Source organism: Hylobates moloch, unplaced genomic scaffold (assembly GCF_009828535.3).
Source record: "Hylobates moloch isolate HMO894 unplaced genomic scaffold, HMol_V3 SCAFFOLD_18, whole genome shotgun sequence".
NCBI lineage: Eukaryota > Metazoa > Chordata > Mammalia > Primates > Hylobatidae > Hylobates > Hylobates moloch.
The window spans coordinates 65,065,803-65,084,228 of NW_026652293.1; the positions used below are offsets into that span (position 1 = coordinate 65,065,803).

At 42.0% G+C, this 18,426-nt stretch overlaps 1 protein-coding gene across 6 annotated transcripts in view; it reads right to left on the reverse strand.

The window, feature by feature from the left end:
- The window catches only part of SIPA1L2 (signal induced proliferation associated 1 like 2), a 236,073-nt gene that overhangs the window by 100,577 nt on the left and 117,070 nt on the right, over positions 1-18,426 (reverse strand). For 5 of the 6 annotated variants that reach the window (XM_058430755.1, XM_032136772.2, XM_058430754.1 and 2 more), the window contains one exon: positions 15,438-17,189. In XM_058430755.1, coding sequence (XP_058286738.1) covers positions 15,438-16,920 — 1,483 coding nt within the window. In that variant the 5' untranslated portion in view covers positions 16,921-17,189. Of the gene's footprint in view, positions 1-15,437; positions 17,190-17,808; positions 17,964-18,426 lie in introns of all 6 variants that reach the window. The other variant, XM_032136775.2, reaches the window with a different exon arrangement.

Here is an 18,426-nt window from a genome sequence, read left to right on the forward strand (position 1 = left end):
TATATATCTATTGGAACTTACATGGCAATAGACCTATCATGTCCTACTGCTGTAACAAATTTCCAAATTTCTAATAAACTTCTGGCTTAAAACAACTCCATTTACTGCACACAGCTCTAGAGCTCAGAAGTCAGTTTCAATAAGCAAAAATCAAGGTTCTGGAGTGACCGCATTCCCCTTGGCAGCTCTAGAGGAAAAATCCATTTCCTTGCCTTCTCCAGCTTCTAGACCTACATTCCTTACGTTTCTTGGCTCATGGCCCTTCCTCCATCTTCACAGCAAGCAGCCTAGCATCTTGTTTCAGTGGTCACATTGCCTTTCTCTTCTGTAGTCAAATTTCCCTCTGTTTTCCTCCTATAAGGACACTTGTGATTGCATTTAGGTCCCAGCCAGGTCCTGCCTGGATAATCCAGGATATCTCCCTATCTCAAGATCCCTAACTTAACCACAACTGCAAAGTCTCTTTTGCCATATGAGGAAGCATACACAAATTCCAGGGATTAGGACCTGGACACCTCTGGAGGCCATTATTTAGCCTTCCAAATATACTTAATCCACTTTAATTCACTTATTCAAATGTTGAACAGCGGATGTCTCAACTGTGTGCCAGAAACTGATAAATACTGGGGATACAAACATGGCCTGCTTCAAAATGTTTTAGTGCTGTGGGGGTATTAATATAGGAAAAAGACAAAAATTACACTCCTCAATTGCCCTACTTTCCCTGGAGACACAGTAACATTGAAATTAGGCCAGATAATAACCCTACAATGGCCCCTCAGAGTTAAAACGAAAGGACGAGTCACACCTGTTTCACTCTAAATGAAAAGCTAAAAACGATTACGCATAGTGAGGAAGGCATGTCAAAAGCTGAGACAGGCTGAAAGCTAGGCCTCTTGGACCAAACAGTGAACCGAGTAGTGAATGCAATGAAAAAGTTCTTGAAAGAAAGTAAAAGTGCTACTTCAGAGAACACACGATTAAGAAGCAAAACAGCCTTACTGCTGATATGAAGAAAGTCAGAGTGGTCTGGATAGAAGACAAAAGCAGTTATAACACTCCCTTAAGCAAAAGCCTAATCCAGAGCAAGGCCCTATCTCTCTTCAATTCTATGAAGGCTGACAGAGGTGAGGAAGGTGCAGAAGAAAAATTGGAAGCTAGCAGAGGCTGGTTCATGAGGCTTAAGGTAAGAAGCTATCTCCACGATGTCAGTGCAAGGTGAAGCAGCAAGTGCTGACGGAGTGAAGCTATACCAAGTTAGCCAGCGAGTTATTTAGGTAAGATAACAGATGACAGTGGCTACAATAAACAACAGACTTTCAATACAGATGAAACAGCCTTCTAATAAAAGAAGATGCCATCCAGAATTTTCATAGCTAGAGAGAGGATGTCAATGCCTAGTTTCAAAACTTCAAAGGATAGACTGACTCTCTTGCTAGTGGCTAACACAGCTGGTGGCTTTAAGTGGAAGCCAATGCTTATTGATCATTCGGAAAACCCTAGGGCCCTTAAGAATTATGCCAAACTACTCTCCCTGTCCTCTATCAGCAGAAAAACAAAGCCTGGATGACAGCACATCTGTTTATAGTATGGCTTACTGACTTTTTTTTTTTTTTTTTTTGAGACAGAGTCTCGCTCTGTGGCCCAGGCTGGAGTGCAGTGGCGCCATCTTGGCTCACTGCAAACTCCGCCTCCCTGGTTGACACCATTCTCCTGCCTCAGCCTCCCTGGTTTACTATTTTAAGCCCACTGTTGAGTACTAGTTCTGAGACAAAAAACATTCCTTTCAAAATATGACTGCTTATTGACAACGCATCTCATCACCCAAGAGCTCTGACGGAAATATATAAGGAGATTACTGTTGTTTTCATGCCTGCTAACACCGCATTCATTCTGTAGCCCATGAATCAGAGTATTTCTGGCTTCTAAGTCTTATTATTTAAGAAATACATTTTGTAAGGCTATAGCCGCCATAAATAGAGATTCCTCTGATGGATTTGGGCAGATAAAATTGGAAACCTGGAAGGGATTCATCATTCCAGATGCCATTAAGAACGTTTATGATTCATGGGAGGATGTTAAAATATAAACTTAACAGAAATTTAGAAGGTGGCTCCAACCCTCGTGGATGACTTTGAGGGATTCAAGAGTTCACTGGAGGAAGTATTGCAGATGTGGTAGAAATAGCAAGAGAACTAGAATTAGAAATTGAGCCTGAAGATCTGATTGAATTGCTATAATCTCATGATCAAACTTACACAGATGAGGAGTTGCTTTCTACAGATGAGCAAAGAAAGTGGTTTCTTTTGATGGAATCCACTCCTGGTGAAGATGCTGTGAACATTGTTGAAGTAACAAAGAATTCAGAATATTGCATAAACTTGGTAGATTCAACAGTGGCAGGGTTTGAGATGATTGACTCCAATTTTGAAAGATGTTCTACTGTGGGTCATATGCTATCAAATAGCATCGCATGCTACAGAAAAATCTTTCCTAAAAGAAAGAGTCAATCAATGTGGCAAACTTCACTGTTGTTTTAAGAAATTGTCACAGCCACCCTAACCTTCAACACCCACCATACTGATCAGCCAATAGCCATCAACGTTGAGGCAAGATCCTCCATCAGAAGAAAGGTTGACTTGCTGAAGGGTCAGGTGATTGTTAGCACTTTTTAGCAATGAAGTATTTTTTTTTTTGAGACGGAGTCTCGCTCTGTCGCCCAGGCTAGAGTGCAGTGGTGCCATCTCAGCTCACTGCAAGCTCCGCCTTCCAGGTTCACGACATTCTCCTGCCTCAGCCTCCCGAGTAGCTGGGACTACAGGCACCCACCACCACGCCCGGCTAATGCAATGAAGTATTTTTAAATTAAGATATGTACACTGTTCTTTTAGATATAGCACTATCTGCATAGTAGACTACAGTATAAACAACTTTTATATGCACTGTGAAACCAAAAACATTGTGTGACTCACTTTATTACAATATTCATCATATTGATGTGGTCTGGCACTGACCCTACCGCATCTCTGAGCTGTGCCTTGTTAGGCTGGTCAGGCAGGGCCCAGCCATCAGACAGGTGCATCTTCTTCTTGGGCCAGTGAGTGTCCCAGGGAAGGCACCTCCAGTCTCCTGTCTAGAAATATTGAGCTCAAATAATGGGGTGGGGCTGAGCACCTCATTGTGTTGACTTTCGCTAAATTCCCATTTTAGTTAAAGTGCCTTAGTCCTGCCCTTTGCTGGGCCTGTTGTTCCATTTTTCCAGAATAAATCTTATTTCCCACATGGGAGAGGGGCAAATAGTAAACTGGCTATAGGGGAGAGGAGAGAGAATCCGGCCTTTTATAAAGCATGTAACCAGCCCCGTTTTCACTCCCCTAAGCCCTTCTCCAAGGGTGGCTGGCTCTGTGGCATGGCCTGACTCACTTCTTGATGGCCTCTGCCCTCTTCCCAAGACCACCCATGATGGGGGACACAGGAGGCTGCCTCTCTCAATCTACTAGGAGTGGTCTTGCTCTTCTACCTGCTTTCATATACCCTGCCTTCCTTCGGCTGCCTTTCCCTGGTGCCCTGGCATTATGCCCATTTTTAAAATTCCTTCACTGTCATTTTTATTGGTATTCTGGAAGGGGAAGAGATAACATGTTTTCAATTTGCCTTATTTAACCAGCAGTCTCAAACCCATTTGCTGCACAATGTTATAATTATAAAAAGCTGGGCTTTGATACTTTATCACGTGCTTCACCTTGGGTTAGTTAAAGGTTTCTTAACCTCAGAATCCTCCCGGCTCCTAACATATCTAATCCATGTAACACCATCATTGACCTGGGAGGGGTATTATAGTTGACAGCAGGCATGTTACTGGCAAAAAAAGGAAATCAAAACAAAAAAGTGCACATAAAATAAATTGCATCATCGAGTATTTTGATTTTGAGCCCAAAACTCCAGCACAGTTCATGGGTCAGCCTGAAGGTGATTCCCACTTTTAATCTCAAAATGCTGACCCAGAATCACCTGGAGAGGTTACACTGCACTCACAGAAGTCTTTTTTTAAGAAGTGGTGTATATACTTCACTGAGTAATTTCTATCATAAATTATACTTTTAAAAGTTCGGGAATCCAAAATGTGTACATTCTCCTTTTTATCAAAGATGGCAGGTGAATTAAAAAAAAAATTCCCTTCATGCCTACCTTGCCAATCCATGTCACAGACTCATTTTCCTCTCTCTGTCTCACACAGACATCCACTTGCTTATTGCAAACACAGAGATGAAGTTCCTGCTGTTTACAAGCATCACACCTGAAGACTTACAGCTTTTATGTCTCCTAACCATCTTCTAAGGGCTCGCCATGCTTTTGGTTTCACCAAGGAATACAGTAGGTTACCTGGATGTGTTTCCAAATAAATCAAAATCTTCTATTCAATAATGTAAGATGCTGCCTAGCTTTTATAAAGGGCATCTCCACAAACCATTAGGACATACAGAGACTGTGCCCCCTCCCATAACCACCAGGAGGGAAAAAGTTGCCCTTTTCAAATGATATCCCGCATCTCCCTTTCGGGAAGGACCTCCTTGTTTATCTGTATGGCAAGAGGCCCTTCCCATCTTGGGCAGAGGACAACGAGTAAGGCTTCCCAGGGTTGTGCGCATTCAGACCCTCACCCACCCAGAGCCTGTACTTATTCCAGGCAGAAGATTTCCATAAAATTGCTTCAAGGGTGAATCAAATGAAATCCTTCCTTGGCAGAACAGAAGCTATGAAAAGACTGTTGAGAAGCTGAATGAAAATCCACCTATCATGCAAATACAACAGGGCAAGATAAAAAAAAAAATCAGCTAACAAGATTGCAGTGCAGGAAATGAAGATGAGATTCAGTGCATTTCTGTGGTGCATTGTGGCTGTTCAGTAAAGAAATAAATTATAATTTTAGCTCACAGAGAAAAAAAATGGGGGCAGGGGAGGTACATTGGACCCTAGCCCAAAAGCTGTTTCTAGATACAGTGATATCTTAGAAGAGAGGTTTAAGTGGTAACTCACTAATGAATTGACCAGTTAAGGATCACATCTCTGCAGGGCCTCCTGAGGCCAGGTATGTAAAAGACATTCACTCACAGCTCTGCCTTACAAGATTTATCAAAGCTGTTAGCATCCAGTGACCACAGCACCATTTATTAAGTACACCAAGGCCACAAACAACTGTGCACCTGTACCCTCTAGTCCTTTACTTTGTTAATACGCACAGCAGAAGCTGGCTTGCTATTTTGCCATAAAATGCATTTTAAAGGTTCTTTGTTCTCTCAACCACTAGTTGATCATTTAATTGCCTGCTCTCTGCTGATCTAGGTTACATAGGCAGTTAAATGCTCTTTCAATTCCTATCTATGATGTATCTTCTTTCACCTTTCTCTCCAAACAATTATGTGTATTTTAAATGACTTCCTTTTTTTTGAACACTCTAGAGTTATTTTTTAAAAAGTGAAAAGGGGACAATAAGTAAGTAAATGAGGGCAGGGCATGGTGGCTCAGGCCTATAATCCCAGCACTTTGGGAGGCAGAAGGAGGAGGATTGCTTGAGGCCAGGAGTTTGAGATCAGTCTGGGCATCACTGCAAGGCCCAGTCTCTACAATAAACCTAAAAAACACTAATAAATAAGCTGAGTGTGGTGTTGCATGTCTGTAATCCCAGCTACTCAGGAGGCTGAGGCAGGAGAATCGCTTGAACCCAGGAGGCAGAGGTTGCAGTGAGCTAAGATTGTGCCACTGCACTCCAGCCTACGAGATGGAGCGAGACTCTGTCTCAAAACAAAAAACAACAAAACAAAACAAACAAACAAACAAACAAACAAAAACAAGAGTAATTCAACAGGCCGGGAGCAGTGGTTCACACCTGCAATCCCAGCACTTTGGGAGGCCGAGGCAGGTGGATCACTTGAGGCTAGGAGCTCAAGACCAGCCTGGCCAACGTGGCGAACCCCATCTCTACTAAAAATAAACTAGCCAGGCATGGTGGTGCGTGCTTGTATTTCCAGCTACTCAGGAGGCTGAGGCACGAGAAGTGCATGAACCTGGAAGGCGGAGGTTGCGGTGAGCCGAGATCGCGCCACTGCACTCCAGCCTGGGCAACAGAGTGAGACTCCATCTCGGAAAGAAAAAAAAAAAAAAAGGTAACTCAACAACCTCAAGAAGTATCAAACACCTTTGTTAGTGTTTCGTGGATTAAATTACCGAATTTACCAGGAAATTTTGAAAAACATAGATTTTTGTCATATAAAGTTTTGCTCTTTTGACCCAAATTTAACTAAGGTATTTGCTAAGCTTGAAAAATCCAAGGCATTACAGTGAAGACAATAATATTAAGTATCTTTCACAAAAATAAACTCAGTTCATCCTGTCTACTTATGAGGAGGCACAACTATTCTTACAGACAACACTGAGGCAGAAAGGTTAAGTAACTCGCTCAAAGTCACAATCTGGTGGGACAGTGAGGATGCAAACCCAGGCAGTCCGGCTCTAGGGTTCTCTCATGGAAAGCAGCTCGAGGCTAAAAAAATTCATGCAAAGGGTTTAAATTACGAAAATTAATTAATACAGGAAAGTGAACACAACTTAAAGATGAGACAACAAATGTATCCTTAACATAAAAACGGTATCTTGAAAAACATGATTTCAAGGAAAGCTAGAGTGAAAAATGAAAAGACTGAAGGAAGGCAGATTATTAAAGGCTTCTTTTCATAATCTGTAATTGTTATATTTGCTCAAAAGGAAGAAGAAAACACTAGGAAAGTATGAAAGGCCTCACCACTTCAAAGGAGAGAGGTGCAGCCCACTGATAACAGGACGGCTGTCCAGCTTTTATTTTAATTAAGTGGGACAAATAGTGAAATAAATTTTGGACCTAAACAAATACAAAGTGTTTAAACTAAGTTTCTACATTCTTTAAGAACTAATGCTCCAAAGACCTTTACTTCCAACTTACTGTACCAGCAGCAAAATGCCAACAAGTGTTGTCAGTTAAACGCCATGTGAGTCAAACTGTAAAGGAATACTAAGAGTCTTATCCCCTTTCCCAGGGAAATAATAGGGCATTCGTTCTTCTTCCCCAGTAATTGACTGAAGACTTTTTGGGGGCAGAGGGTCAGTAAGTTTTGAAACAGCATACAGCCCTTTGCAGGTTCCTACGACACTGTGGTGTGTGGAACTGTGACTGTCCAGATACAGCACCTCTACAAGAGAGAAAGCTCTGGTGTTTTCCACCGACGGCCACATGGAGCCCGTGCGACCATAGCCCTTGGTGCCGAATCTCATGTGTATCTGGGCAATTCCTCCCCATTAAGGGCCCCCATGGGACTCGATGGGACCTCTGTTTGGGGAGGCAATACTGGCCAGGGAGAGAGGTGAAGAACTCAGTCGATTATGTCTTCAGAGGGAGGAATGTGTATCTTAGAATAGTACTATTGTTAGATGGCACTCTGTTCACCCGTATGAATTTAATAGTGTCCAACTCCCTATTAATTTTGGTCAATGACTGTATAAAATCAGAAGGAAAAAACAGCCACCAGGCATGAAATTCAAAGCAAATGCAGCCATGCATCACTCAGCAGTGAAGTTCATTTGATATGTAAAGGTGTAGGCCCGCCTACAACTGTCACATTAGTGACACTTAAGTGAGTGTGTTTGGAATGGGGTGATGGACTTCACCAGACACCTTTCCCCAGCCCTCTCTGCCATATGGTTCTACTTGTTTCTCTCTTCATCTTTGAACCGCTAAAAGAAAGTATTGCCCTTTAAAGCCTGTAGCAGTGGTGTGAACAATAGTTTCTTTTTAGAGGGAAAAGTCTTACACATTTATTTAAGTAACCCTGGGAAGCAGGGGGGCATGCTATTGACAAGCACTGCTCTAAGCCCTTTACAGGGGGGATTTGTATTATTATCATCCCATTTTACAGATGATTGACTAGGGCACAAAGTAGTTCAAGGATTTGCCCCAAATTGAGTTGGGATGTGAACCTCAGTGTGCACGCTGCCTTAAGTGATGTCATTTGCCCGCCATTCACAGACCTCTATTTACCAAGAGTTGACCTCCAACTATAATTAAAATGGATGGACACTTTTACCTAATGGCAGAAAGATAATTCCCCAGACAAAAAACAGTTAAATTGGTATCAAGAGAGGTAAGAGGGTTATTACACAAATTCTAGAAGAATCTATTTGTTCATTTAGCAGGATTTACATACAACATACTATTCTTCAGTTAAAATACTAATGATAAAAATTAGCACTGGAGGAAAGGGTGGGTTTACAAAGAGCTAGGTAAGAGAGCAGTTACCAGAAACAGTGAAATTGGCTGCTTACAAGAATTCTATGGTCGTTCAATAAAGCAACATAAACCTTTAAGTTTGTTATTTATAGGAACTATTTATAAATTCTTTCTTCTTGTCTTAAAGAAATAGATCATAATTTTAAATATATGAGCACTCATGACTTACATTTGTAAAATTTTTAACTTTTTATTTTAAAATTCTTTTAGATTTCTAGAAAAGCTGTAAATAGCAGAGTTCCCTTATACCCATCTCCCAGTTTCCCAGTTGTTAACATCTTACATTATTTTGGTACATTTGTTATGATGAATGAATCAGTATTGTTATATTATTAACTAATGTCCATACTTTATTCAGGTTTCCTTAGTTTTTAACAGAATGTCCTTTCTCTGTACAGGATTCCACCCAGGGTACCACATTCCATTTAGTTGTCATGTCCCCTAAGGCTCTTAGGGTCTGTAATTTTTTTTTTTTTCTTAGACTTTCCCTGCTTTTGATGACCTGGACAGCTTTGGGTATTGGTCAGGGATTTTGCACAATGTCCTTCATTTGGAATTTTTCTAATGTTTTCCCCTAATTGTACTGGGGTTATAGGTTTGGAGAGGAAGCCTGCAGAAGAGTCATTCATACCCGGGATACAAGCTACCCACAGGATTTACCACTGTTGATGGTGACCTCGGTGACCTAGGGAGGTAGTGTTTGCCAGGCTACTCCACTGTAAAGTTATTTGTCCCTGTCTTTCCATATGATACCTTTTGCAAGTGAGTCACTAAATGCAGCCCACATCCAAGTGGGAAGGTGGTGGGACATTGACTTAAACTCTTATAATGATAAATTACTTTTTCAAGTAAAGATTTCTTTACAAAAATGGACATTCACTAATGTGTTTGGTAAGTTGTTTTGTAGATGTATTGCATCTACAAGAGGGCAGGAAATAATGCATCTTCCCCTATTACTGTGCTTCTATCAAGCTGATAAGTTTTTCTCTCAAGTAAAGCAAACACAGTCATTAACTCATCTGCCCAGATCATGGCTGGCAAATACCTGGCATCTCCTCATGCATTCAGTGCAGATAACGATAATTGATAATGGCTCTTAAAATGCAGATGCAGTTCTATACATAATGACATGGAAGGATGATCATCAAAAGCAAGTTCCACAGTACTAGCAGGAGTAAGCTCCATTTACATAAATTTATTTGCATCAGAAAAGCCTTCAAGGATAATGACGAAATGTTAATGGTGACTATAGCTGATGAATTTGGGGAGACTTTATTTCTTGCTTCTCTACATTTTCTTATTGTCCTATAACCATCATATGACATTTATATACCATTTTAAAATTCTAAATGAAAAAAAGATACAGATTTGTCAATCTTATTCCGCAATTTTCCCCCACTACATTCAGAGGAACATGTGTTCCTGTGCCAGCGGAATAGCTCCAGCAAAACAATGTTCCCAAAGGCTCAGACAATGATTTAGCCACTTTTCACTTCACTCCTGAGTCACCACGGAGGCCCAGCTTCATCCTCCCATCTGGTTTTAACCTCTCTTTCCCCAAATATTACTCACTTTGCCTCCTAGAACTATTCTGGTCTGGGTGGCATAAAGTAGGGCACAGAACCGTTTTAGAACTCCTGAGTAACCCCCTAGGTGCACAACTTCTTAACAAGTTAAGGATTTCGTCACCAAGCAGGAGCCCTCACGTGTCAACACACAGTGTCTGGGCTCTGCCACACAGTTCCAGCGCTAGCCCCACTGTTGGTGGCAGTGTGCAGTGCCAAGCAGGTCCAGAAGGAGGCAAAGCCTGCTGTTCCGCTACAATGGAAACCAGACTCACTGATAATCACATGACTGACCGTGGTCAAGCACCACTAGAATCCCTATCTAAGGGACCCTTTGTCATGGCCTGTTTCACAAATGGAAAGCTCAAAGCAGCAGCAAATGGCACATTCACAATGAGTCCCATCAGAGAAACAGTAGTGTGACAAACGGCACCAATGTGTCTTCATGGTCATTGCCAGTGAAAGAAAGGGACTTACTGAGCATTCACTCTACTTGCTACTATCCTTACTGCTTTTAAAAAAGCTGTTTCGGCCAGGTGCAGAGGCTCACGCCTGTAATCCCAGCACTCTGGGAGGCCAAGGTGGGTGGATCACCTAAAGACAGGACAGGAGTTCGAGATCAGCCTGGCCAACATGGCGAAACCCCATCTCTACTAAAAATACAAAAATTAGCCAGGCGTGGTGGCACGTGTCTGTAACCCCAGCTACTTGGGAGGCTGAGGCAGGAGAACTGCTTGAACCCGGGAGGCAGAGGTTGCAGTGAGCTGAGATTGTGCCACTGCACGCCAGCCTGGGCAACAGAGCGAGACTCTGTCTTCAAAAAAAAAAAAAAAAAGCTATTTCACTGAAAGCTACAGATGGATTTGCCTGGGCAAGCGATGTTGTCACACAGTTTCCTGTGTCCTGCCACTCCCCTGCAGAAATCCTTTTACAAAGTTATTCAACAGCCTTTCAGTGATGATGTGTCACAGAAATACACCTCAGCATCAAGAGCAGACATTTCACATTAACTACCCAATAAAGAAGAAACCACATTATTAAAGTTTCGCACTTTAAACATTTGCCAGTGATTGGGAGCCAGTTAATTCTCTTGAAAATGAAGTTTTACACAGAACCCTGAAGCACAGAACAAAATAAAAGCACTCTGGAAAGTATCGAAAGATCCCTGAAAGCCAGTTTCCAAAGAGAAAATCCTTGAGGGAAGGGAAAAGCAAAAAAGGGAAAGAAAAAAGCTATCTCAAAAACATCACTATCTGTGCCAGTCTGCCCAGGCCCTCTGTTTTTAAATACAATGAAGCTCACCCAACTCGTGATGTTTGCAGACAGAAGGGTCTTGCACAGCTGTGTCCAGTGGCTGAAGCGGGAATGGGAATCTACTCTCACACCACAGGAGGCCTCCACCTCACTGTACCTCACTGTACTTTTCACTCAAGAATCTGGGCTGCTGCCTCTGCCTGGAGTCCTTAATGGCTCAACAAGAGACCAGGAAGAGCAGGAGCAGATGCCATTGTAGCCAATTTCACTTTGAAGTCACACTGGACCACAGGGGAAGAGCCAAATATAGAAGGAGGCAGGACACAGTTCACAGCTGTGCTGGAGAGAGAACAGAGCAGCTGGGGCTCGGCCTTCTTCTCGCTCCTGGTGGCCGCTCCTTCCCCAGCCCCTGAGCCCATCTGCTGGCACAACAGTACCTTCCACAGCACAGAATCACAGAACACTGAAGACAAAGCGACCTCAGGGATCCGTTTTGTGGGCTTTGCAAAGCACAGTCACGTACCGCATAGGGATATTTCGGTCAACAATGGACCACATACATGACGGTGGTCCCATAAAATCATGATGGAGCATATACAGAAATCTGATGCATGGCACTTGATATTGGCAGTGCAGATGAATAAGGGGAAATGTCTGATATTCAGTAATGGTGCTGGGACATTTGGTTTTCCATATGAAAAATATATATATGTATGAATAAAAATATATATCATCTAGGTTTGTGTAAGTACACTCTATGATGTTCACGCAATGACGAAATTGCCTAATAACACATTTCTCAGACCATATCCCCTTTGTTAAGTGATGCGTGACTGTAGTCTAGAATTCCGCTTTCTGACTCGTTTATAAATCCACAGCAAAGCTCAGAACCACAGAGTGTGCCCAACAGCACCAAAATGCCAAACGATAAGCGTACATCCACCCACAATTCACTGACAGGGTGTCTACACTCAGATTCTTCTTTGGAGCTTATTTATTTCACATTCAAACCTAAGGAGTTTGATGATGTCATTTGCAATGCTCTTGAAAACACTAAGTAGCTCATCAGAAAAGGTGGAGGAAATAAATCACTTGCAGAGGAGTCTTTAAAACTACCAAGAAGTGACAGTTGAGAATTAAGAGAAAAACTACAAGTAGCAGTCAAGAAAACTAACAGAATCTAGCAACCTGAAATCATCTCAGGGAACAAACCCTGGGGACATTAATGAATCAAATGGTGGTGACCTGGTGCAGAAAACAACAGTTTTTCATTCCACTTACACTTAGGATGTGCAATAGCAGATGAATGAGACGCTGGCACTAAGTCTTGGCATAAATATGAACATATATATAATTTTATGTTATAGTATTTCAAAGTCCGAATCACAAACTATTTACAAAACTCAGCTAGCCAGAATGACTAAACCTGGGGATTTCAGGGCATAATAAATCTAACAGACTTTATTTTATTAAGAATTGGTAGCCATGGCTTCATCAATAAAAATAACGTTAATTAGGAAGCCTATCTCTCCATATCCCTTTCCAAAAATAACTAACTTCCACCTAGAGAGCATCCTTGAGCAGTGTGATATAATGTGATACCTCTGCATGAACACAGGCATGAGGGTTATGAGTTATTTTCACAGTAGAGACAAAAAAGCAGGTCCAAGATTCTTTGATTCCACTGGCTGGAAGGAAGTAACTCATGGTGTTAACACTGAGGCACACCTGAAGCCAGGACCGAAATTCAGGGTGGAGGAGCGGAAAGGAGACACAACAGAAGACCAAGATCTGTTGACAAAATTATTTCAGTCCTATTATGTCATCAGTATGAGGACAGAGAGACAATTCACACTAAGTGATCAGATGCAGTGTAAATATCTGTTTATTTAGCTTTACTGCATCAGATCATTTCTCTGATTTACATGTTGTCATAATATGATTATGAAAGACATGCTAAGTCTGGATTGATGCAAAAACAGGAGGGGGAATTATTAATAATCACAATTTATCTGGCAGACAAATTCTTTTAAGCCTATACTCCATGAGAAAAAGTAATATAAAGGCTTCACGGTGGTTTAACGTTATAAGGGACTGAAGTGGACAGAGTGACCTCCTAAGGTCTGTGTTATCCACCCTCCCCAACCCATTCCAATAAAACAAACTACAGTCAAAAATTACACAAATATTCTCAAGACAGAAACCAATACTGATGAAATTAAAATCTAAAACCATAAAAACCCTAGAAGAAAACCTAGGCAATACCATTCAGGACACAAGCATGGGCAAAGACTTCGTGACTAAAACAGCAAAAGCAATGGCAACAAAAGCCAAAATTGACAAATGGGGTCTAATTAAACTAAAGAGCTTCTACAGCAAAAGAAACTATCATTAGAGGGAACAGGCAACCTACAGAATGGGAGAAAATTTTTGCAATCTATCCATCTGACAAAGGGCTAATATCCAGAATCTACAAGGAACTGAAACAAATTTACAAGAACAAAACAACCCCATCAAAAAGTGGGCGAAGGATATGAACAGACACTTCTCAAAAGAAGACATTTAAGCGGCCAACAAACAGATGAAAAAAAGTTCATCATCACTGGTCATCGACTCAATGAGATACCATCTCATGCCAATTAGAATGGCGATCATTAAAGTCAGGAAACAACAGATGCTGGAGAGGATGTGGAGAAATAGGAGCGTTTTTACACTGTTGGTGGGAGTGTAAATTAGTTCAGCTATTGTGGAAGACAGTGTGGCGATTCCTCAAGGACCTAGAACCAGAAATACCATTTGACTCAGCAATCCCATTACTGGGTATATACCCAAAGGATTATAAACCATTCTACTATAAAGGCACATGCACACATATGTTTATTGCAGCACTATTTACAATACCAAAGACTTGGAACCAACCCAAATGCCCATCAATGATAGACTGGATAAAGAAACTATCATACATATACACCATGGATACTATGTAGCCATAAAAAAGAATGAGCTCATGTCCTTTGCAGGGACACTGATGAAGCTGGAAACCATCATCCTCAGCAAACTAACACAGGAACAGAAAACCAAACACCGCACGTTCTCACTCATAAGCGGGAGGGAGAGCTTTAGGACAAACACCTAATGCATTCAGGGCTTAAAACCTAGATGATGGGTTGACAGGTGCAGCAAACCACCATGGCACATGTATAACTATGTAAAAAACCTGCACGTTCAGAACATGTATCCCAGAACTTAAAGTAAAAAAATAAAAAATTAAAAGTACAGTGAGCTCCCAGTTATCTGCGCTAGAAGCAGAATAGCTTACGCACTGAGAAACAGGAGGAGAGGAGCGGGGCACACCCTCTGCCTCCTCAGGCGCTCTGTGAGGTTATCCCTGGATCCCTGGGAGCAGGAAGAGGGCTGACAGGTGAAACTGAAGACAGAAAAATATAGCTCTGAAAAGTAAGCTGCACTATAATGAAGGAGTGAAGGACACCAGCTGCACTCAATAAGAAGGTGGTGAGAGGTGCCGGAGTGTTTTCCCTCGGCATGTGTTACTGACACATGTGGAACCTGTTTCTCTGTAGGTCTCTAAATCAGAGAAGATTCTCCTAGCCCTGGGATAATTAGGGACACTTATTTAAAGGTTGAGGATTCAACCACATGACCTCTGAAGAACGCATTCTTCAAGCCTGAAGATAGACGTAAAGCAAAAACCATTTATTTGACATAGAATTAAATAATTTATCACTTGTGTCTTAACATTTAAGCCCATCTATAGAACTACATGAAAACAAAATTTGTCCGTTGTGGTAATTCAGGCATTCTTTCAACAAAGATTTAACATGTCCAACACACACAGCAATGCTGGAGAAGCAAAGTACAGAAAGATAAGAGAGGTGTGGGAAACATAGAATTATCCACTGTAAGCAGCATAAGAGATTATTCAGAGGAATAGGAGGAGGACAGAATTAATCAGGGAAGACTTCTTACAAGGGATGAAATCTAAATCAAGTCTGAATTTGTGATAATCACAAATTGGCAGACAAAGAATGACAGAAAGAGAAACCAAAAGGGCATTTACACATTAAGGACTACCCATCAACAAAGGCATGGAATTGCAGTTTTCTAAAGAAAAAATTAGCCTGGAGGCTATGGAGGGACAATGATGGAGAACAAGGTCAGGCCCAGTGGACTATGGCCTTGGGCACTCTGAGGAAGGTGCTCCAACACAAAGCAACACATTGTGACTGGCCCTTAAAAAAGTACTCCCGAGACACATGCAAACGCCCAGGGCTCTTCCTTACCTTTCCCATAGAAGAATTTGCGGTAATAATAGGCCCCAAGGTCAATGTGTTCTATGATGTAGCGCTTCACTTTCTCCCTGTGAATGGGCTGGTTTTCTCTGGGCACTTCCAAGACCGAGACACCTGCATTTGTGCAGTGAGAGCTGAGAGACGATTCAAAAGAGCAGCTTTCCCCAGAACTGAAAGAGGATGAGTTGGCCCGAGAGAGCGCAATCCGCCTGTCACCTTCCCCTCCAGTCTCATTTCTAAAGTAAGGACAACTAAGGACGAGGTCGTTACTTTTCCCGTCACCTTCATCGGCATCCAGGTTCTCTTTGGAGTTGAGGTCCTCCTTGCTCCCTAAAGGGGACTCACAGTTGCCTGTCTGGCCTGTGGGCATCTGAGTCTGGGATGCTGCAGAAGCCCCAGTGGTTATGTTTTTCCTTTTCCCCACATTAGCCCTCGTAGCCATGGCTTCGTTGATATTAAACAAAATGCTCTGGACATCATAATGTGCAAAACATCGCTGACAATTCCAAGGGCGAATGCCCCTCTCCAGTCGGCTCTCCTCCAGCTCAGATGTGAACTTGAAAGCTTCGTGCTCACTTTTAACAGTTCGAAGCTTTCGGAAGAGAGATGTTTCCACCGACTCTGATTTCAACCTCCGTTTGAAAGGCTTGTCCCTGTCTCTCCCCATCAGGAGGGCACTGTCCACGTAGTCTAATCCTGAGATGCGGACAAATTCTCCCCTAGAAATCTGTGCTGCTGCATGAAGGCTCGGAGAGATTGCAGGGTCACAGCGGAAAAATTCAGGGAACCCAAAAGGGACCATTGCTTTGTGGTCATAATTTTCTACTCGGTACCCTCTGAGCATAGCAAAAAAGTTTTCACCAGATAAGCCTTGCCTGTCGATGGATGAAGTACTTCCATACTCCCTGTGCAGGGCAGCCCCGGTGTTGGGGTTGACTGCATTTTGGTCTAAGACATCTTCGGCATCAATGTCACTGATAGTGACATCACTATTGCTCCTCTGTCTTATGGGGTGAAGTCCTCTTTGGGGGGAATGGACAAAGATGTCTCCGATTGTGTACTTGGCCTCCACGAAGTCCAGATCGAGCTGCTCATCTTGCTGACCTTCACTCTGGTCACTCTGCCCATTCTGCAGGACGGAGGTGATGCTTTCATAACTGGTCTGAGACCGGCTTTCCCACAGTGCCTTGCAGGTTAGCTCCTTGGAACAGTCCTTTTTAGGAGGCCATTCAGACACCCTTGCTCTCACACCCATCTTGGGCACAGCTGGGGTACCATTAGCCGGACCACCACCGCCAGTCTCATTGGAATTCGAGGCATTTAAAGAAGTAGTGGGTCCCATGTTGCCATTAATGGCTTTAAATTTCCGAGCAAAATAATCATCTGACTGCATGATTCTAGGGGGATCCTTGAACTTTGAAGAGGCTCTGCCTAGCTTGTGCTTCTCTTCTTGTGACTGCCTTGGGTCACTCATGTCTACCGAGGAAGAGCCTCCAAGTCTCACCAGGAAGACTGATGTAAATCTAATTACATTGCTATTGACCACGCCATAATACTTGCAGATATAAAGGCTTTGTCTGTAGTTGTATTTTTTCTTTTTTTATCCCAAAGCAAACAACATCCTCAGAATACAGTTTCTCCAAAGCCAACTTGCTTCTCTGTTGTCTTAATGATGTTGTACGCCTCTGTTCTTTTCAAAAGCATTCCTTAAGACATCTGGCTGGTCATGAGTATTTCCTTCACCTGAATTAAAAGATAGGAGGTAGCCATTAGCAATTAATATACTTCAAGTTGAACACATTCTACCATAGATTTTTGTATCTGTCTTTCCCCTCTGCTTCTGCCCATGAAGTTTCACGATCCACAGCACTGTTCGTAACACTCCTCCCTAGAACACCATCTTCCTTCTCTACATAGCTAGATAAAATTCACACCATACAATCAGGTATTAACTCATCTGAGAAACTTTCCTAGGATGTCTCCCACCCTAATTGCATCTAAGCAAAGAATGTTGTGATCCCACAGCACTCCGTCTATATCCAACAGAGTAATTTTCCTTATCTCTAATTGCTGTTTACGAACTTACTGACTTCAAATTCCTCTAAGCCAAGAACCATGCCTTTCAGCTGTGTACCAGCATTAACTATTGAGGTAGCCTGGCTTAAACTAGGGATTCATGAAGTATTTCAATGCATGAATTGGCTATAAGAGTAGCACAAGTCACGTATATAATGGGTTTCAGTATTATTAGTTTACTTTCTTTCAAAACAGTTAAACTCAAAATGTCCCACAGCAAAAGGGTCAATACAAGACATTAACAAGAGTTTTCATAGTGATCACTTGTAGTCAAATTAGAACTTACACAGATCCTCCTTTAAGTGGGAAGAGGTCTTCAAGGATCTGGTATCTGATACATCAAATACATTGCAGTAGTGAGACACTGGGTAAGAAGTTGTTTTCTTGTACCTCAGTTGTCAGTTTTTCAGTCTCCAGGAATGGATTTGATAATAGCCTAAACTGTATAGGAAATAACTGTAATTCAGTCATCCTTGATCCTTTTAAACATAATAATTCTAAGAGAATTAGGTAAGATGCAGTCATTTATCTCATCTTTCTGAAAACCATGGGATAGTGTGTCTGTTCTGTTCTGTGCATGTCGGTATCTGGCTACTCATTTTCCCTTTGTTTGCCATATCCTAAAATGTCATTTTATTTCCTCCATTATGGAACAGCTCTGAGAGCAGACGATACGTTGTCATCCCTAGACTAAATTTTTTTTTTTTTTTTTATGGTGGGGGGAAAGCAACTGCCACCGTAAGAAAAATATCTGCTATTCTAAGACATCCCCACATGCTCATCTCAAAGCCATTAAGAGTCCACTGGAAAGAGTTTTTATGCTGTTTAGCTAGTTGGGATTTTAACATTTTCAAACCGAATTTCAGTTATTAATATTCCTTATGCTTTGGTGAAGGGTGAAGAA